At 40.4% G+C, this 20,902-nt stretch overlaps 2 protein-coding genes across 6 annotated transcripts in view; one reads left to right on the top strand and one right to left on the bottom strand.

The window, feature by feature from the left end:
* Positions 1-10,938, top strand: part of LOC146568343 (myosin-binding protein C, fast-type-like) — a 26,120-nt gene extending 15,182 nt beyond the window's left edge. For all 4 annotated transcript variants that reach the window (XM_085284336.1, XM_085284337.1, XM_085284338.1 and 1 more), the window contains 25 exons: positions 96-244; positions 345-462; positions 574-622; positions 813-869; positions 982-1,154; positions 1,335-1,467; positions 2,002-2,126; positions 2,266-2,371; positions 4,002-4,168; positions 4,514-4,679; positions 4,792-4,898; positions 4,995-5,024; positions 5,130-5,272; positions 6,502-6,661; positions 6,798-6,902; positions 6,988-7,176; positions 7,288-7,422; positions 7,540-7,707; positions 7,867-7,955; positions 8,235-8,430; positions 8,537-8,676; positions 9,574-9,733; positions 10,128-10,264; positions 10,352-10,538; positions 10,733-10,938. In XM_085284336.1, coding sequence (XP_085140462.1) covers positions 96-244; positions 345-462; positions 574-622; positions 813-869; positions 982-1,154; positions 1,335-1,467; positions 2,002-2,126; positions 2,266-2,371; positions 4,002-4,168; positions 4,514-4,679; positions 4,792-4,898; positions 4,995-5,024; positions 5,130-5,272; positions 6,502-6,661; positions 6,798-6,902; positions 6,988-7,176; positions 7,288-7,422; positions 7,540-7,707; positions 7,867-7,955; positions 8,235-8,430; positions 8,537-8,676; positions 9,574-9,733; positions 10,128-10,264; positions 10,352-10,538; positions 10,733-10,755 — 3,212 coding nt within the window. In that variant the 3' untranslated portion in view covers positions 10,756-10,938. The remainder of the gene's footprint in view (positions 1-95; positions 245-344; positions 463-573; positions 623-812; positions 870-981; positions 1,155-1,334; positions 1,468-2,001; positions 2,127-2,265; positions 2,372-4,001; positions 4,169-4,513; positions 4,680-4,791; positions 4,899-4,994; positions 5,025-5,129; positions 5,273-6,501; positions 6,662-6,797; positions 6,903-6,987; positions 7,177-7,287; positions 7,423-7,539; positions 7,708-7,866; positions 7,956-8,234; positions 8,431-8,536; positions 8,677-9,573; positions 9,734-10,127; positions 10,265-10,351; positions 10,539-10,732) is intronic.
* On the bottom strand, positions 10,866-20,902 carry LOC146568342 (testicular acid phosphatase homolog). Of its 2 annotated transcripts, XM_085284342.1 has the most exons (12): positions 20,801-20,902; positions 17,589-17,722; positions 16,438-16,533; positions 15,399-15,485; positions 14,291-14,437; positions 13,954-14,052; positions 12,955-13,050; positions 12,381-12,513; positions 12,065-12,147; positions 11,844-11,950; positions 11,398-11,579; positions 10,866-11,191 (listed from the first exon to the last, which is right to left on the bottom strand). In XM_085284342.1, coding segments are annotated over exons 1-12 (1,275 nt in total). In that variant the 5' UTR covers positions 20,802-20,902; the 3' UTR covers positions 10,866-11,081. The 2 variants fall into 2 exon arrangements, with proteins under 2 accessions (XP_085140468.1, XP_085140467.1); XM_085284341.1 differs by lacking the exon at positions 20,801-20,902 and adding an exon at positions 18,197-18,313 and having other exon boundaries at positions 11,074-11,579.

The raw sequence follows: 20,902 nt of genomic DNA, 5'->3' as shown, positions 1-20,902 counted from the left end.
AATGAATGCTTGTGTTATTGCTGTCTCCAGTAATCCGTAATATGCAATCTGAGTATATAATGTCATGTGAATTAACTGTTGCTTGTGAATGGCAGGAACGGATGTCACTTTCATAGCCAAGGTCGACTCCACCAACCTGACAAGAAAACCCACCATGAAATGGTTGAAGGGCAAGTGGCTGGACCTTGGCAGCAAGGCTGGAAAACATTTGCAGTTCAAAGAAACTTACGACAGAAATACTAAAGTGTGTGTCAAAGAGAGACATAGATATTTTTTTTGTACCGTGTTGGCCGATCCTCTTCCTTCAGAAATAGCTAAGAACTAATGAATATTTTCTCCCTAAGATCTATACTTATGAAATGAAGGTCATCAAAGTGGTCCCTGGAGACGCTGGTGGTTACAGGTGTGAAGTGACTTCAAAAGACAAATGTGACAGCTCCACCTTTGAGATCTCTGTTGAGGGTGAGTGAAAACAGACTCGCGCCTGCTAAGGCTGCCACGGATTCTATACATACTGATGTTTTGATCTGATCCAGGAATAATGTGCGTTCTCTGCAACTTCTCTTATTACAGCTGCACATCAGGACGAGCAGGCAGATATTTTGTCTGCCTTCAAGAGAGCGTAAGTGCTCTGGGGTTTGTGTTTCATCTTGTGGAAAATGCATGCATAGACTTTTTAAAATGTTTTTTTCTGTGTATATATGTGTGAACATGTCTCACAGCACATTGGTTTGACAGTATAGTACACTTAATGTTGTGCCATGGCAAAATGCATTATGTGTGTTACAGTTAGTCTGATTCTGTACATGCAGTGACGCTGGAGAGGATGAGGGAGATCTGGATTTCAGCGCTCTGCTCAAAGCTGCTAAGTGAGAATCTTGACATTGTTTTGTTTATCGAGGAGACAGTATGATTTCCTCATTGTATTTTGTGCTTCTTCTGCCCTACCCGTTAAGAAACCCCCTTTTATTTCTCTGCCAGGAAGAAGAAGAAACCTGAAAAAGTAGAACCAGAGATAGATGTGTGGGAACTGCTTAAGAGTGCCCACCCAAGCCAGTATGAGAAAATCGCCTTTGAGTATGGCATCACTGACCTGAGGGGCATGCTGAAGCGTCTGAAAAAAATGAAGGCCGAGCCTGTTATACATAGCGAGGGTAAGTCGGGTCAATTAACGGAAGGGAGGGGAAGAAGTGGAGGAGTATTGCAAATATGATTGAGAGGAAAAGGATAGAAAGAAGAAGGCAAGAGGATGGGCACTATGAGGCTGAGCGGGTATGACATACGTGAGTTAATGAGTTAATTTAAGGTTTTTCTCTGTGTGTTTTCAACTACAGCTTTCCTGAAGAAGCTTGAATCTTGCTACTCAGTGGAAAAGGGCAAGAAAATTACCCTGAGGTGTGAAGTGGTGGATCCCAATGTTCAGGTCAAATGGCTGAAGAATGGTCAGGAGATCAAACCCTCAGCCAAGTATGATTAAAAGCATAAACACACACACACACACACACCAGTTATCCACACGCATCTTTTTGTGTGCTTTGTACAGGGTACGGCTTAATTAAACAGTAGTGTGTCATATCATCAGATCATCAAGCTTAGATTGACTTGGTGGGCAGTGCTTAAAAATATCAAGCTAAAATTATCTGTGCGACACAGTCAGAAACGATGCTGCCATCAACATGTTTTATTTTTAGGCAGTCATAAGAGGCCTCCCAGTGGGTTAAAGCAAGTCATACTGCCAAGACATCATATGCCCCAAATCCAGAAACTCAAGCAGGACAAAGATCTCTGTTTCCTTAAATGTCCCAATGTGGGAAAAATACTGTATCCTGGCAGAAAACTGTAATATATGTGTTGGCTTTGCTAGACAAAATATGTACCACTGCAACTGTCATAAGATTGATTCAAATCCACATTTTAAAACGGAAGGATCTGATACTATACAGTAGTGGAAATACTTTCAGAGGTGCTTTCTTTTTGATGAAAAAACACTGTCTTTTTAAGGTATATCATGGAGGCGAGCGGCAATGTCAGAACACTCACCATAAATAAGGCAACCCTGGCAGACGATGCTGCATATGAGTGCGTGGTTGGGGAAGACAAGTGTTTCACAGAGGTGTTTGTCAAAGGTGCACTTTCTCTTCTGCTTGTTTGGTAACAGTAGCGATCTGAGAATACAGTAAAGCAGCACGTCTTGTCCCAAAGCATGAAAAGTGAAGTTTCAGTGCTTGGTTCAGGAATTGTAAAATCTTCCTCTGTTGTGTTCAGAGCCCCCTGTGACTATCACCAAGCTGATGGATGACTATCACGTGGTTGTGGGAGAAAGAGTGGAGTTTGAGATAGAGGTGTCGGAAGAGGGTGCCCACGTGATGTGGTGAGTGAAATTCACATTATCAGCAATAAAGATTCAGGTTATGTACATATGCTGAAAGTTTTTTAACTTGTTCTTTTTACAAAAGCATTTAAAGCAGGGGTGGGCAACTCCAGGCCTCGAGGGCCGGTGTCCCTGCCGGTTTTAGATGTGTCCTTGAACCAACACAGCTGATTTAAATGGCTAAACTAGCTCCTGCAGTTCTCCAGAGGCCTGGTAATGAACTAATCGTGATTCAGGTGTGTTGACCCAAGGTGAGATCTAAAACCTGCAGGACACCGGCCCTCGGGGCCTGGAATTGCCCACCCCTGATTTAAAGTCACATGTAGAAAACAATAGTTTTCACAGGACTCCATAAAGTTCTCCAAAAAACGTAAGAACACCATTACCGCGTGCATAAGAGGACAATACACTTGATTAGTTATCAATTAGTCATCAATCAGCAAGTGTGAGCGCTATAAAAGAAAAGATTTGGCAGTTTGGTGATCTGAAGCATTCAGATGTACATTAACACAATGTCACAATCTTCCCAGGAGCAAATGTCTCAGCAAAGTCGCCCCAAAGTTAGTCCATGCAATACTCAAACCTGCAAAAGATGAATCTACAGGCCTCTTTTAGCACCTAAAATGATAAGATTAATGAGAATAAGATTAGAGTAAGATTGAACAAGTGTGGCTTGTTTGGAAGGGTTGCCAGGGGAAAGCCTCTAAAAACAACATGGCAGCACAGCTTAGGTGTAAAAAGTTGCATCTGAATCAGCTACAAGACTTCTGGAACAATGTACACTGTACAAAGGCCAAATTGTAGATGTTTTGCTATAATACACGGGGCCGTGTGTGGCAAAAACTAAACACAGCATATCAGCACAAACACCTCAAACCAACTCTCAAGCACGGTAGTGGAGGGTTAATGATCTGGCTGACCATGAACTCATCTGTATATTAAAGTATTCCTAAGTCAAATGTGAGGTGACTTAGCCCAAATTTGGTCATGCAGCAGGACAATGATTCTAAGAACAGCAGGAAGTGTTGTAATGACTCGGTCAAAGTTCAGACTTCAACCTAAAATGCTGCGCTGGAATCTTAAGAGAAACGTGACCTTCTCATCTTCATATCAGATGAAACTATATTGTAGGAAATCTTGGTTCTGGTCAAAATGTGTGGAGGCTATTTGATCTGCTTGATTCAGGAGATTTTGTCACAAATTCAACCGAATGTGTAGATTTTGATATGGAAGTTAGATGGCTTTGAACATCGTCAGTCAACAAAAGCATTTCAAGCTCAAATTCTGAAGTTTATTTCAGTTTGTTTCACTGGAGTTTTTATTTTTGAGATAATTTTGATACAGCGTCGCTAAATTTAATATTGTGTCTTCTTATTTAAAGGTGCATTTTGAAAAACCTAATAAAAAGCACAAAGAGCAAATGAATGAAATTAATTATATTTTTAAAAACGTGGTATACACAGCTAGATTTATATTATCTTGTAAAATCTTGATTAATCTAAAATCATACATTTCCAAAGTCATTTTGCAGTGTGACTTGTAAAGTTAGAGCTGGTTTCACCTTACAGTTTGTTTTTAGAGAGTTTTAGTGACAACTTTTAAAAAATATCTGTTTTATATTAATTTCCAGGTTTTTTGAAGACCAAGAGATTCACAAAGACAAAGATTCAAAATATCGCTTTAAGAAGGATGGAAAGAAGCACACACTTATCATTCATGAAGCTACACTGGATGACATCGGAATGTACCACGCTTGGACAAATGGGGGTCATACCAAAGGAGAACTGGAGGTGGAAGGTACCACATGAAATCATAATAATCTCACGTCTTTATTTTAGTTTTGAGTGAGAGTAAAACATAAACTTTTAGAAAAGCCAAGCTAATAATGATAATATTTTTAGAGCATTCACACATGTGTATCAAAAGGTAATATATATACAGTAGCCAAGGGTTTCTCTCATTTAAACGTTCACTGCAGAAGACTGCTGGCCCAAGGGCTCAGCACCTCTCTTTAAAAACAAAGTAACAACTCATGGCAGTGGGTGTCAAGATGAGTGGATCAGTGGGTGTCCTTATTTCCTCTCCTGCTACACCTACACAGTCTGTCTCCTGCCTGATCTATGCTTTTGTGGCCTTCCTCAGAAAAGGAACTGGAGGTGTTGCAGGACATCGCTGATCTGACAGTCAGGGCAACAGATCAGGCTATGTTCAAGTGTGAAGTGTCTGACGACAAGGTCACAGGAAAGTGGTACAAAGATGGCGTGGAGGTCTTGCCAAGCGAGCGCATCAAAATGACCCACATTGGAAGGTGAAAAGATGATACCAAACGGTTTTGCCTTCATGTGAACAAAGTTGGGGGGTTTTATTGACACAGATGTTTCCATAAAACTACATGATATCTTTTGCACTGCTTGTCTCAGGTTTCACCGACTGATCATTGATAATGTGAAGCCAGAGGATGCTGGAGACTACACATTTGTACCTGATGGATATGCCCTGTCACTTTCTGCCAAACTGAACTTCTTGGGTGAGAAAGACCGAACAATTACAAAGGTCCTGCTGTGGAAAAATTAGTCACCAGCAGCCTGGATAATACTGTCACCTCTTTTCTCTTTCATAACAGAAATTAAGATCGACTATGTGCCTAGGCAAGGTAGGTACCTGTAATTTACATCTTAATTAAACATCCTGTTTATAGTTCAAACCCAAGACAGCCTACTTGATTGATGACTCTCTTTGAATGCTGTATTTTAACCAGAACCTCCAAAAATCCACCTGGACACCACTGGAAACATGGTCTCCCAAAACACTATCATCGTGGTAGCTGGGAATAAGCTTCGTCTGGATGTGGAGATCACTGGCGAGCCAGCTCCAACTGTTGTCTGGTCCAAAGGAGATAATGTAAGGGCTCCAAAAAATAGCTGCAGTTAACTAAAACTAAACTAGATATATGGACATATAGATTTAGCAAACTTAAAAATGAGATAAAATTGTAAAGGAAATATTCTTAGTTCACTAGCTGGGCCTCATTTTCAGTTTGTCAGCATTTAGGTAGGTAAAGGTGAATGGCTTGGACATGAATTGAGCTGTGGTTTTGGGAAAGCCTCAAAAGGGACTGACAGCGGCTCCTGGGCCTTGCAAGTCCCCATGTACTAAATAGAAGTGAAGAAGTTAAAGAATTGAAAAGGTGAGAGAGGGTGGGGCACGTAAACGAGACGAACAGCTTGAAGAAGGCGTGGTTCTGCTCCTAATAACTAATTGCATAACTTGACAATTTAAATAATAGGACATGTGTGGAAATGAAAACTTTTTAGAATATAATTTAATGATAACATGTGGAGTTATGAGCAGACCTTAGGTGCCATCAGTGTCATACTAAGACAGCTCCCTTCTTCTTATTTTACACTCAACCTAAGTTCAGTCCAAGTGGTCCATTCATGCCCTTCTGGTTTGCACAAGTGCCACCAGCTAACACTCGTTTTAGTTCATGTGCCACCATTTCATCACTAGCAGACTGAAGTGGCAGAACAAGTGGACAGTAAAAAGTGAATAAAAAAGATAAATCTCCCTGCAGTATAAACAATACATTCTTGTAATGGTCACACTTTATGAACTATCCATCCACAAAAAAGATGATGAAAAGTCTGAGATGTCTTCAGAAAAAGAAGTGCAGCTTCATAAATGCGCCATGCCTCAGTTTTTTCCTGCTCTGTCTTCTGTCTTATTACAAAGAAACACTACTGCTGTAACTTTATGAAAAGCACTGGCACAGCTCTTTGGCTTAACCGCCTCACTTCAGTGTGGTACTGCAGGCCCTGAGTAATGTCTTTGGCTGTAAAACAGAGGATGATTCAGACCTCTGGCTTGGATAAAATTAACAGTTCACAGACAGCCCCTTCCCATGATGTGATCCACTCTTAAAGACTTGCAACACAATATTTCCTCGTGCAAAAAACAATGAACAGTCAGAAGATTCTGCCTTCAGCTGGTTTAGATATGTGAGTGGGTTTATTCTGGCCCCGAAGCCTTATGTTTGATACCCCTACTCTAATCTCTGTTAGCCCAACTTTAAGTTACAAGTAAACCCTAATTGTTAGGCATGTTTTAACTGCTTTAATATCGTGTGTTAGCCAATCACAGACACTGAAGGACGTGTAAGGGTGGAGTCCAGGAAAGACCTCAGCTGCTTTGTCATAGAGGGGGCGGAGAGAGACGATGAGGGCAACTACTCCATCACTGTCGCCAACCCTGCCGGAGAGGACAAGGCTGTGCTGTTTCTGAAGATTGTGGGTAAGTGAAGGTTTTACAGGATAACATCAGCTGGTTTCCCCTCATAGTGGGCAGCAGAAAAGGGATGTTTTTTTGCAAATACCAGTTTGACCTGTCTTCTCTGTTGTATTTAAATAAACTGCAATCTTTTTATCAGATGTGCCCGACCCCCCTGAGAATATCAAGTGCACAGGAGTGGGAGAGGACTGCGCCTCCATTATTTGGGACCCTCCTAAATTTGATGGCGGTGCACCAGTTAAAGGTGGAACATGCATTATATTAATTTGTTTAAGGAAAGCAAAATTATTATTCAACCTGTTCATGTAACTGCATTATTACTCCACCAGGTTATCTCATGGAGAGGAAGAAGAAAGGCTCTTCCAGATGGACAAAGCTCAACTTTGACGTGTACGAATCAACCACATACGAGGCTAAGAGGATGATTGAAGGTGTTCTGTATGAGATGAGGGTGTTCGCTGTCAACAGCATTGGCATGTCTCAGCCAAGTCTCAGCTCCAAACCGTTCATGCCTATTGGTACGTTTCACAGTCGTCCTTACGTCCTCTTTCTCAGCAACTCCCTGTCCCTCCTTTGCTCAGTGAAGCCAGTCACTGATTCTCTTGAGTCTCCTTTCCTGTCATCCTCAGCCCCAACAAGCGAGCCAACGCGTCTGACAGTCCACGATGTGACAGACAGCACTTGCAGCTTGAAGTGGCTCGCCCCAGAGAAGATTGGAGCTGGGGGCCTCGACGGCTACGTTATTGAATACTGCAAGGAAGGAGGTGATAATGCCGTATATTTACGTGTAATAAATGAAAACAGCTGAATGAATGAAAAAAAGAAAGAGACACAGATCACACTTAGTTTAATTTAATACATGAAGTTTTCTTTTAACGTAGACACTGAGTGGGTGGTGGCAAACCAGGAGCTGTGCGAGAGACAGGGATTTGTGGTGCGCGGCCTCCCGGTGGGAGAGAAGATCAACTTTAGGGTGGTGGCAGTAAACATTGCCGGGCGCAGTCCTCCTGCTATAATGTCACAGCCCGTCACCATCCGTGAGATCGTCGGTGAGTGAGTCAGATTCACAGCCAAATAAAGTGAGCAAGTATAAATGTAAATAGCACATTTGGGTGTAGCATAGTTTTTCTTTGTGTTGACCACAGAGACTCATACTCATACTCATGTTATGATAAGAAGTTTAAACAGGATGTCTGTTTCTTCTTCAGAACATCCAAAGATCCGCCTTCCTCGTGACCTGAGAACAAAGTACATCAGGAAAGTGGGAGAGAAGATCAACCTGACTATCCCCTTCCAGGTTAGAAAGGATGAGTTTCTGTGCACTAATCAGTATAACAATCAGTAACAGTGATATCTTAGTGAGAACCAAATTTAGTTTTTTTCTTATGTTCTAAAAAGCATTAGAATAATAAATTAGGAGCTTACTTTAGAAAACAAAACCTAGTTTTTTAGTTTGTTTGTTTTTTTGTTTTGTGCATCGTTTTAATAATTTGAGTATTGAAAGTATGAAGAAAAAACAACAACCTGAAGCTACATTTTTTAAGTCATAAAACTTGATTATGTTTTTGCACCACAGGGCAAGCCACGCCCCGTCGCAAACTGGTTCAAGGATGGCAAACCGCTTGACGAGAAGATGGTCAACGTGCGTAACTCAAACGTGGACAGCATTCTGTTCATTCGCTCAGCAGAGAGAGAGCACTCTGGAACATATGAGCTGGTTCTGAAGATTGAGAACATGGAGGACAGGGCCAGCATTAACATCAGGATTGTTGGTATGACTCCCAGGACTCTAGACGACTTAGCCCAACGGCACACGAGATGATGCAATATTCATCAGAGTTTAGAAGCTTACACTAATAAAAGTTTAACCCCAAACAGACAAGCCTGGGCCACCTTTGAATGTGAAGGTGACTGACGTCTGGGGCTTCAATGCAGCACTTGAGTGGGACCCCCCCAAGGATGATGGCAACTGTGATATTTCTGGATACACTATCCAGAAGGCAGACATGAAGACCAAGGTGAGAAAGGGAAATGGGGGTGTTTTCAGTCTTCGTCAGCGCCACAGTCACCTGCCAAGATGTCCAGCGAGGACCTGTATACTACGCAGGACGTTATCTCTCTGAATCATCGCTCATGACTCACTTTACCTGCAGGGACACTGCTTTCTTACTTTATTCACGTTTTTATTTAACTTTGTTGTATCTACTGTGGTTTCAGATTAGTTTCTTTTGGCATGGTCTATTCTATTTTATTGTGCTACATATCATTCTGCTTATTTAAGCTATTTGTTATATACTGTTTAACTTAATTTTTAACTTTTGCAATCAAGGATTATTCCTAACTCCAAGTTAAAATAAAACCTTTTAACAAATGCGGCCTTTCTTTTGTTCTCCACATAGACCGTTTTATCGGCATGCTGCCAAAGCCTGCTCAAGCGTGATTGGTCAACAGAACGTGATATACAAGCAAACCAGAAATCTTGGCCCCTGCCTACAGATTATGCAGACATCTGTTTATATAAACAGTTTATAGCTTAGTGGATTTATGAAGAGCTGCAGGTCTTGCGAGTCTGTTTGACCAACCTGCTTCATGCATTCAAAGCAGAGAGATCACAGCTGACAGGATGAAGTGTGTGCTTTGGCTGCATTCGCACAAAAGCATATTTATTTATGCTTTATGGAGAATTACAGAATAACATGCTATTTATCTGATTCACTGATTTGTTCTGGCCAATCCTGCTTACTCTTGTCGTCTTTGCATCAGAGAAGGAGCCAAATCTGAATCTTGGGTTTGCTAACATTAGCTACCAAATGCTGCTTCTTTTACCTTTAGCAACACTTGGTTTGTTCTCCATGCTAGATTTGTGGGGGATTTTGTGGTTTAATATAATATTATCACTTCTTTTCTCTTTCTAGGAATGGTTCACTGTTTATGAGCACAATAGACGAACAAACTGCACAGTTTCGGATCTGGTCATGGGCAACGAATACATGTTCCGCATCTACAGCGAAAATCTCTGTGGCCTGAGCGAGGAGCCGCGCATGAGCAAGAACACGGCTGTGATTGGCAAAACAGGTATGACAGTGTTTCCAATATTTACATGCAGTTGAACACATATTTAGGCCTAAAATGCTGATTTTAAGTCATCTAAATACATCTGAGTTAGCCAAGTTATAAGTACAGTGTAAGCCATTTATTCCAGTGGTGTTTGGTCTTTAGTTCATTGGTGTATATTCAGTTTATACCAACCATATTATCCTTAATGATTTTCTATTTAATAAATAAGTAAACTTTTGATTTCATATACTCATGCTGCATATAATTCAAAGAAGTACTTTATATTTTTAGTGGCAAAGTTGTATTTTTGTTGTTCTTTTTAAACATGTGAGCTGCATGTTTAAGTTCATACAGTTCATTTCTGATTTTTGCAACCTTTTTTCCCTGATTTACTTCCCACCCTCTTCTGAAGGCTTGGAACTCAAATCAAAGCCCTACAAGGAGAAAGACATGTGCTGCTCTCCCAAGTTTACTCAGCCGCTGGTGGATAGAAGTGTTGTGGCTGGTTACAGCACTGCTATCAGCTGTGCTGTCAAAGGCTTTCCTAAGGTAAAAGCACATGTTAAAAATTGAGTCCACTAATTAGCCAAGAAGTTTTAGCTTTAGCTTTCTTAACTCAGCTTGTTCAAATCTTAGCCTAAGATTGTCTGGATGAAGAACAAGATGATTATTGGGGAGGATCCCAAGTACTTGATGCAGAACAATCAAGGAGTTCTGACCCTCAACATTCGAAAGCCCAGCACCTTCGATGGAGGGAAATACTCTTGCATGGCTGTCAATGAACTGGGCAAGGATGAAGTGGAGTGCACACTTGATGTCCGAGGTAAGAACACTGGGCAACCGTCTGAGCGGGTAGAGGAGGACAGATGAAGGAACAGGAGGAACTTTGGTTATTTTAGGACAGGATGAGTCTTGATGGTTCTGCTAAACACTTTACAACAAAACAATGATTGCCATCACACTTGGACTCCAATCTAACAAAAGCTGACAACCACTATCTCTCTTGTTCTTTCACAGTTTACAAAGAGCCAGAGAAGTGAGAAACTGGACAGCAACGAATATGAAATTCAAATTATGAGCCAAACAGTGAATGTAAGCAGTGGACGTCACAATGAGGAGAGCACACTGTCAAGATTGAATCAAATAAAATATAGTGATCCTTGCTGTAAAAGTTGTTTATTCTGATTACATTTTATGTCTGTTAAAAAATTATTTCATGATTATTTATGTATATTGTGTATTCTTTATGAAGGCTCAAATCTGCTCAAGCACACAATAACTATCACGATCATATTACAGTGAACATTAGTTGGGAAGCATTTTTATATTTATATATTTCATGGTACAAGTGTGTCAATCATCTCTGCTACACTTCCCTGGAGTACTGTCCTCTCCGCCTGAGGATTATCACCCCTATACTGAATAACAGCGCCACCGCCAGGAGTCCCACAGCCACTGCAAGAGCTGTTATGGTACCTGTGGGAGACAACAACTGTTTAGCTATACATGGCAAATATCCAAAAGCCTTGATATGTTTAAATGAGGCAGTGTGTTCTGAATAATCCCAGACAATCCCCCCCTCCAAAAAAAACCCCCCAATAATAATAAACATGTTGCAGAGAAACCTGGTGGCAACACCAAATACAGACATAGACACAGATTATAAACTTTATCTTGTTCACCTGTGCTTGACCATTTTGTCTTAAACCCACACTCGGCCTGCCAGTCATCTGCCAGTACGTCCTTCACCAGCTCATTAAACAAGGATAAAGGACAAGGGCTCAACCCGTTACATTCTGGCACAGGGTTGGGGTAGGGGTTGTTCCGAGAGTCATTGTGGTAGTGCAGCTCCACAGAATAGGATCTGGGTAATTATTAGGACGAATCCAATGAGAGGACACACATCTGTAAGTGTTATGCAAATGTATTTGTATTATGTGATGCTTTCACAACTGCAGCCCTGGGCGGCTGCCAAATTTCCTCAGATCGCAAAGGAAAGGTATTTGCTCGGTGCATCCAAACAGAAAACCGCGATACCTCAAAATGTGGTGGGCATCTGACCTACATAGTGTGCTTGAATATGCAAAAGAGAATAGTGCAGGAAATAAAACTGGAAGGAAGTCATTACCCATCATGCTCCTGGTAGAACTCAAAGAGTTGACAGGCAGCGTAAGGAGGAAGAAGCCCGTTATACACGTCCAGAGCTGCCTGGAGGGTGATGAGTGTAGAGTCATGCTGGAACGAGGAACAAGCACCAAAGCAATAAGAAGGCGAGGAGATACAGTACATCAAGCAGCAGTTTACACAGCAGATTATAAATGTGTGCTCGTACACAAGCAATGCACTTACAGCTGAGTACATAATGAATTTGAGAGTGCTCCCTTGCTCTACAGCCTTAGAGAAATTCCTCAGGATGGCATTCAGCAGGACCCCTGGAGAATTACCACAATGTCAACAGTGCAAATTAATTTTTCTCACATACCAAGACAATCCTTTTGACCTTATTGAGCATCCTGTCTTGGCCCTGTAATCATCTTTGTCCCATTAGCTCATATGTGCTAATAAACAAAGCTTCGGCCAGCAGTCACATGAGATAAACAGAGCTTCTTCTTTTTTTTTTCCTCTTGAGTGCTCTAAATTAATTGCCTCTAATGTGAATTCCCACCTCCCGAGAGCCTGGCCTTCTCTTTTCGCTTGTGACTGAGGATGCTGTACATGACCTCAAAGGAAGCTATTCTCTTCAGGGTGTCCAAGACCTCTTGGGTGGCCCAGCGTGGCAGAGTCAAGTTATGAATCCTCTGCAAAAGAGAAGAATGTTCATTACGGCACTGCCTTACGCTAATAATCACATTATACAACATGGCAGCAAACGAGGTTTAAATGGCCGTACTTTATAGTTTCTATTATCCCGTCTATTTTTAGCACCAGTCTGAAGATAACAGATGCTCATTTTGCAAGTTTGAATGAACATATTCAACCTGGCCTAGAATCCACCCATCTCATTATGCTTTAATTATCATTTCAATATGTTGCCCCATTCGTCTTTTACTGTATGTATAAAGTGATTTCCCCGCACTCCTACCCTCGCTCTATTTCTCTGGAGATACTTTGACGAAAGCACATTATTGTTCCTTTTTTGTGTTTTTCTCTGTCACTTCTCTGCATCTGGGTTTTGTAGCAGCTTGTAATGTGCATAATACAGGTAGCAGAAATATTTGTGGGCTTGCTTTAAAGTATACCTCACAGTTAAGAGTGTCGTGGACCCTCCATATTTTTTTACCAACCAGCTTGGACACGGGGTAGCCAGTGTGGTTAGAGAGAGCCTCCACAAAGTACTGCACAGGGAAGAAAAGAATAAGGACATCAGTTTAAACTCTTTAAATAATAAGGCTCAAGGGAACACAACAGTTTAATTACCATTTTTATGAGTAACATTCCATTTATTTATGGATATTTGTCCAGGCACACTGATTAGATATCTATTTTAGGGGTTTATAATCAAAAATTGCATAAATTAGCATTAGTAGTTCATTAATGTGGCGATGACTGTAAGTTTAACCTTTGGTCAGATAACACGGTGATACGTGGCACCAGTTTGGTTCGTGTATATACCTTGCAGGTACTCTGCCTCCAGCAGAGGGTGTTAAAATTCAATGCAGGATGCCCTGGCCTGATCTCAACTATCACCCTAATAGGCCGCATGTGGGACTCCATTTAATTAAAACCATTTTATTGTAATTCTTAATCTAATTCAATCTAACCGTTAATTAGTGTCTCTGAGAATGTGAGAGAAATTGCACTGTGCAGCTTTTCGTAGGCACTGGAGTCACCGTGCCTGAGAAAATCACTGAGAGGACATGATGTCTTCAGCATAACAAACACGTCTACTAGAGGTGCTGATTACGTTGACATCAACAACTGTGAAGTATATACTTACTGAAATAGGCATTTCAGCATGTGAGTTAATTTACAAATTAGGGCCGGGATAAGCAGACCAGGAGAGGCTGAGGTAAGGACACGATTTTGTTTGCAGCAATTTTGATTGTGTAAGCCTGATGATATTAAACGACGGGGTTACAAACAAGTTTTCACTGGTTAGCAGGCACATGACTCACGGAAAAGATATGCTGAACACAAACTGGGCTGTGAGCATTCACGTCACTGAACAGATGCTGATGGGCTACAGAACAGTGTATTTAGAGGTCTGTCTGGCTGTGTGGAGACGGCCTTTGTCTTACCTGGTGAGCTTTAAGGAACTTCTGGTAGGGATGACTCTCGAAGGTCTCCGTCATCATAGCGCTGAACCTTGGACAGTCTTTACCTGGAGACCTCAGCAACTTTAAAACAGCAGTTAAACATCAGTGGAAATAATGAACGTTAACTCGAGGTACTTCTTGTGGGCACAAATGTATGCTCATTTCACACTTTAACACTGTGGGGAATCACAGCTGGGATGCACACAGATGGCCGCATGGAGCTACAGAGAAAAGCCCAAAATAATTTATACAATTTTGTAATCAGCTTTGCGTGGCTGCTGCTGTGAAAAGAAAATATTTATGTGGCTCAGCAGCCCACCTTGTCAAGGGCTCTGGGGATGGTGTGCACTGGAATAGGCCGCCACAGTAACTGGGGCATGATGGGTCTGGTTTGGGGGAACATCCCAGCAAGGCAAGCCTGGGCACTCATCAGAGTGCGGTCGTAGTCAGTACTCCGCACATATATCTGTTGTAATCACAGAGAGTACATGGCATTAAAAAGCATTCATATGCTGGTACTGGAGTGGTTTCACTGATCCGACTATGTGCTGTGTTCTGGGGTAAATGAGGCTTATGTTTCTTTTCTACATTTAGAAATCTCATTAAAGTTTTTGCCTTTATTTTTGCAAGCAGTACTCATCCCAAGTCAACTGAGGTACTTCCTTAACCCAAAGAGTCATAGAAGAGTCAAATGAATGAGAAGGAAAGGGGAGGGGGGGACAATCTGTCTTGCTGTGATCTCTTCTGACATCAGTCTTCCCTCTTCTATAGCTCTCTGTCACTCTCTATCAGGTTTTTACACATCATAAATCAAGCAGATAAGGTTGGATGTTCTTGTGATACCAGGAGTGCTTCTGTTTTGCCCCCCTTTTGTGAACGTAAAACAGACATGGCAACACGCGAAAAGGTATGGCACAAGTTCACTGAGATTTAGGCAAGAGATTGTCAGTGATAAGTTCTGAGAACAGCTGTCATTAGTTGTGGTAATTGTGTTTTGTTTAAGAGAGAAAGACGAGCACTTAAAGCAAGAGAAAAAGGAAGGTAACGAGTATGACAAAGCAGAGGCAAAAAAGAAATTACAAATCTCTTATAATGTCAGTGTGTTTAGGATCCAGCACACAGAAGCTGCATATTTGCTGACAGCTGTACTTTACATGAAGCCCACGGGCTACATTACCCTCCCATGTTTAGCACACTGCACGGTCATGACAGTGAGTTCACCAAAATGAGTCAGGCTCATTAACTTATTGTATGTTTTTACAGACGTGACAGATGGTGACTGCTCGTACGCGCACTTGATTTTACAGGGCACGCATGACAAGAGGCTTAGGAAGCTCACAACAGAGTTCACCTAAACAAAGATGGGGAAGGAAACAGCAATTAACACGCAGATACGCATATGTGTTTGCATACACAGATACACCTACCTCTTTGCTGTTATAGTCTTCACTGAGGAAATTTCCGTAACGCCTCCTTAGAAACCGGCCGAGTTCAAACTGCTGTTTCATGCCCAGCTGGAAGGAAAATTGCCAGCATTTTACATTTTTAGCAGAATTTGACCTTTTGACTGAAAACGCTGCAGATTTATGGTCCTAATCAACCTTTTTACATAGATAAGCAACTTTTACCCTGTTACCAGTGTTTCTCAAAGACAAAATAATGAGTTTATACACTGTAAAGCAGCTAATTGCCCGACAACAGAGCAAAGTCACAGGAGGAAGGAATTTAATTAAAGCCCGAAGTCTGTTAAAAGTGTATTTTATAGTGAAAGATTTTAAGTAAATGAATTCAGCAGTTTTTGAAGTACAGTGATGCATTCATTGTGTTAAGCCTGTGATCCTCCTGTTTATGAATTTCTTGTCAAATTATAAGCATAAAGTCTCTATTATTATTTTTCTTTTGTTTGACTTTTTCACCTATATTTTAGTGAACTGTGTGTCACCCCAGTTCAAGTATGGTGGCCTTAAAGCGCAAAACAAAATAACATTAAAGAGAAAACTAGAAACATTTAGAAAGGACATACTTTGTAAACTACTGAAATGTAATTTTCTGTTTTGTTATTAATTTTAAATGTCAGTGTTTTTTTTGGTTTTTTTGGGTTTTTTTTAAAAAAAAGGTTTATGTAATATTCTTGTGTTCTGTTGTGTAACTTAATTTTTTTTCCTCTTGGTGTTATTTTCTAATTTGTTTGTTAAGATAAATAACAGCTTTGACTGTTTTGTTGTTTGTTTCTTGCTATGCTGTTATTATGTATTTTGTTTTATTCTTCTCTTTTCTAAAATGCTGTATTGCAATTTCTACAATTTTTGTTTCTTCTGCACTGTAGGGCCTCCGTACCACAGCCCAAATGATTTTGTGTAAAACAAGAGCTAGAGTAAAACTATTAGACAATTCAGTTTATACAACCAAAATCTCTTCACGTGTTTTGTTAACAACAAACCAAAATGTCAATGACAAATCAAGTACCTCAGTCAACTGTCCGAAACCCTGAGCCCACACTTCCTCCCCATATGGATCCCTGGGATATGACTCAATAGGTGATCGATCTCCGTGCCGGAACACCTGAGCAGCAAAACAGATATTGTCACATGATGCCATGCTGCTGTGTTAGCATTACACTGCACACTTAAACAAGATTATCACCCTGAGACAGAGGTAATAAATAGAGATCTGTGACTGTGGACAGCGTGGGCAGGATTTGAGGCACAAGTGTCATTCTGATGATGTCATCAAGGCACAATCGTTAGAACTGTTGCATTAGTGTTATTACCTGACAGCTCACTTTCTGAGCCGTGACATAACAGAAAGGTTGAATTAACGGGATTGTGCACACATCTGATTCACTCTTGTTGATCCCACAGTAATTTTACAAACCACTCGAGTGAAACACATCATAAAAATAACACAATAACACAAGCACAAGTCAGCAAAGATCCAAAGGCTTTTGAATATAATTGCTGCACAACAACATGAGATTTTTTTTATATATGTAAAGTAATTAAATCAATAACTAAAAATAATAGTTTTCAAAAAAAAAAAAAAACCCCAAAGATTTGTGAATCTAAACTCAATGAAATTCAGTGGAGCTGTATACGAGGTTGCTGAAGACTAGCAGGAATTTAGTGGATTTAGCTGATAACACACTTTTACTGTCAAGCAGTTGGTTAAGCCGTAATAGTTATGTAGCAGATATATAATTTTATTGTATGCTGTCCCAAGGTAAGTGGTTAAAGCACTTAAGCAACATACACATACAAGTTTTTTTTTAAAGGATACAAAAAAATAAAAAATATGAAACGCCAAATCATAAGAATAGTGTGATTTCTTTTTCTTAAATCATTCAGTTGGGTAATAAGGTGTTATGTAAAGAGGTTTATGTATAAAGCTGCAGTGTGTGGGAGAGATATGCTAGACACTGTTGGAGTTTAGGCTCAAAGTAATCCTTTGTTACACAAAAAAGTGCAAAAACAATAATACTGATCGGGCAGGAAAACTACAATGCAATCAGTAACCATGCACAGCAAAGTGTCTTCCAGATTATATAATAATCACAGGATTCAACAAAGAAATGCTGTCAAACATCTTGTGGGGGGGAGGCGACAAATGGGGGAACTTACAGCTACAACAAACTTCAGCACCCGGCATTCAGTCAAACAGATGCAGCAGAGAAGGAACAAACAGCCCAAACTCTTCTGCAACTTCTGCATCTTTTCAGCTAGTCGAGCGTCACCTGCTTTACAAAATTCTTTCACTGAAAGACGAAAAGTATCAAGAAAGTTAATCTATAAAATCACAATTTCCCATTAAATAAGGGAACAAAAAGAAACAGAAACAGTGCAGTGATGGAGATAAAGTGGGCTGTGTGTACCAGTCATGATCTTAGGATATGGTTTATATTATTATTATAATATTTTACTCGAAGTACATGTTGACTATGATAAGAGGAATCAACTAAGCATGTAACATAATCATTGAAATATATATATTTTTTAATTTGGGTTACTTTGTTCTTAAAAGTTGAAGTCACTTTCAGTAAATTTCCATAATCTTTTAACAAGCTGAGCCACTGATCTGTTGATAATAGTGTTCTTTCTTTCCAGTTAAGAGAAATTATTATTATGTTGTGATTCAAACATTAATTAAAACCTTAAAGCGCAATATGCAGCGTGCGCATGCATGCAACAAAATGCTTTTTTTTTTAATATAAATGAAGATTTGCACTTACCTCAGCTGCTTGTTCACATATTTTGGTGTTGTAGTACAAATGATTCGCAGACATGTAGATATATATATGTGTGTGTGTGTGTTTGTGTGGGTGGGTGTGTCAAATCCTCACTCACACCCAGGCTGACACTAAGTGCATGTTTCAGTAAATTTAGGCAGTGCTTTTATAGCCTCCCTACCTGGCCTTGCGTGGGTGTCGCTCTCTCTCTCTCTCTCTCCCTCTTTGTCTTTCTCTCCACCTCTCCTCTGGGATTATTGGTCCCAGTCTATCTCCATTGTCAACTGGAGTCCAAGTCACTGTCTCCTTCTATTCCCCGCTGCGCACATGACATGACAGCCCGCCACGGCAGGCATTTTTGTGTCAGCTTCTGATCTTATGAAAACGTGTGACCCTTGTGTGGATAATTTCACTTTAAAAGCACCCCCACATTTAGATGCTTTACAATAGCACCATGACAAAGTGTAGATGCACCCACCTGGCTTCTAAAATTGTACTCCTGCATGCGTAAACACACATGTCCTCACTTAAGCACTGGCCCAGAGCCACAAACACTCATTATAACTTGCTATGTCATCCACTGTTGGTTTTGCCCTAAAATTACAGGGCCTGGAGTGTTTTCCCTTACATGGCACACATGTAAGTATCTGTTAGTATCAAAGTAGCTTTATGAGATACAATGGGATTAGTAAGTGTAAAGATTTAGAGCTATGCAGCGTTGCCATCGTGTTTGATAAGTGTAAGATAGCATCTTTTGTAACAAGCAATTTAAAGTATTCACTGAGGTGGCGTGTCAGAGTAACATTTTAGATACTAAATTAGGTTTTATAGATAATGATCTGCAAAGAAAAAAAGAGCATAACTGCCAGCTTGTATACTGAGCGAGAATCCCGCGTACTTTGTTAAAACAACAACAAGATTAAATGTGTCCAGTTCTGCTTTTAGTTTGGTGATAATTTATATCTTTATTCTTCTGTTTGTATAGTTCACTAAAGTGTTTTCTAAAGGCTTGTAGATTTTATCACAATGCCACTTCAGTTGTTTATGTATGCAATGCTAATTATGTGTACTTTATGCAAAGACTAAAATGCTGTTAGTTTTTGTCCTTTTAATGCAGACTGGGATTTATTTTCAAGAAGACAAAAAAATCAGGTATTATTATTTCTTTGCCTTATAGTAATTTTTACAGTGTCACACAGTATTAACAGAAACACACTGGATTTAAAGTATTTTTAGTTGCCACAGTTTAGCTTGTAACCTTAGTGTAATTGGTTTTGCCCTCATGTTTCGCGTATTTTACTTTTTTTCTCTGCTTTCCATGTTTCGCCTCTCTTTGTCTTCTTGTTTCTCTGCGACTTTATTCTTTTCTGTTTTTTCTTAATTTAAAGGTTAGTCCTTCACATGCTTCTGTGCTATTACTTCCTCTCTTTGTTCTCTTCACACCCACTTTAGCGTCTGATTCAGTTCACCTGAGCCTTATTAACATTCTCCCTAGTGTGTAATCTGCGTGTTTTCCGTCAATCTTTTCCATATCATCATGTGATCTACCTGTTTATTCCTGGTTATTTTGCTTTCCTGGTTTCCTTGCTCCCTTTCTGGAAACTCTGCGAGAGACTTGAGAGTTCTGCATGTTCCTGCAGAGCCTTTTGTTCTGTATTTTTCTCTAAGTCATTAAAGAACATTTTATTTGACTGTCTGCTTGTTGGTCCTTTTTAATGTTCTGCATGGGGACCATTAAAGAACTTTACCTTAAAGAACTTGTGATAAAGTCCATTGTAGCAACTATAATGCCAGCTTTTAAAACGTATATGTGCACTGACGTTCAGCATATGTCGGAACTAATTTAAAACTCTGATACTGTGCAGTGGTCTGTGTGTACATCTGTTTAACCCCTTCAATTCCACACCACAGCACTACACAGTAATCCACTCACTGATACACAAACACAGACACACACGCATGGGGGCAACATGTGTGTGATACAGACTTTGGTACAAGTTGGCTTTGAAAAGCACCCCTTTAAAAATGGGTCAGCGAGTCCACCTGCACTCATCTCACAGTAACATATACATATATTTGCATATCCATTTAGGGTTTTTAGTGGAGGATAATAAATGCTTTTTACAATATGGGGCCAAAAGAAACTCATATATAATGTAAAATCACATCACCACATTTGCATATTTGTTTGAAAAATGCTAAAATTCACACACTGGTTCATTGAAGGGTCGCAAAACATGCATGTACACGCACACACTCTCTCCCTCTGTTGCTCTCATAAACATAAAGCACCAACACATACACACAGGCAGACATCTCTCACTCGATCAGTTTCCCTCCCCCGAGTGGCTATAGTGTGGTTTTTCCCTTTTTTTTCTTCTTTTCTTTCGTTTTTTTTGTCTTTGCTGAAATAATTGCAGCGATTTTCAAGACCGTCGCCATGGCAACGCAGAGGCTGATGCGTGTTGACAGAATCTGTTGCAGGGCGACCGAGAGACTGAAAATGGGAGATAAGAGGTGGGAGGAGATGTGATGAGTGGCGTGTATGCGTGCGCATGCATGTGTGTGTGTGTGTGTGTGTGTGTGTGTGTGTGCGTGTGTACGCACTTGTGTGTGTGGAGCTGATGATGGTGTTGGCGGTATTAGTGCTTCAGTCCATATGATGAATGGAGACGAGCAGTATGGGACATCTAGAACGAGCCTCAAGAT

This window comes from Mchenga conophoros, linkage group LG8 (assembly GCF_057382185.1).
Source record: "Mchenga conophoros isolate Kocher_MC1m ecotype Shallow Benthic linkage group LG8, M_conophoros_male_GT1.1, whole genome shotgun sequence".
Taxonomy (NCBI): domain Eukaryota; kingdom Metazoa; phylum Chordata; class Actinopteri; order Cichliformes; family Cichlidae; genus Mchenga; species Mchenga conophoros.
Note: the sequence above shows the minus strand (reverse complement) of the source record. Positions and strands in the feature narration are given on the sequence as shown.

Coding starts and splice junctions, on each gene's coding strand:
- LOC146568342 (XM_085284341.1), bottom strand. CDS start 17,678: ATGCAGAAGTTGCAGAAGAGTTTGGGCTGTTTGTTCCTTCTCTGCTGC. Junction 16,534..17,588: donor TGCTGAAGTTTGTTGTAGCT/GTAAGTTCCCCC, acceptor TTTGCTGCTCAG/GTGTTCCGGCACGGAGATCG. Junction 14,053..14,290: donor TCCCCAGAGCCCTTGACAAG/GTGGGCTGCTGA, acceptor GCTGTTTTAAAG/TTGCTGAGGTCTCCAGGTAA.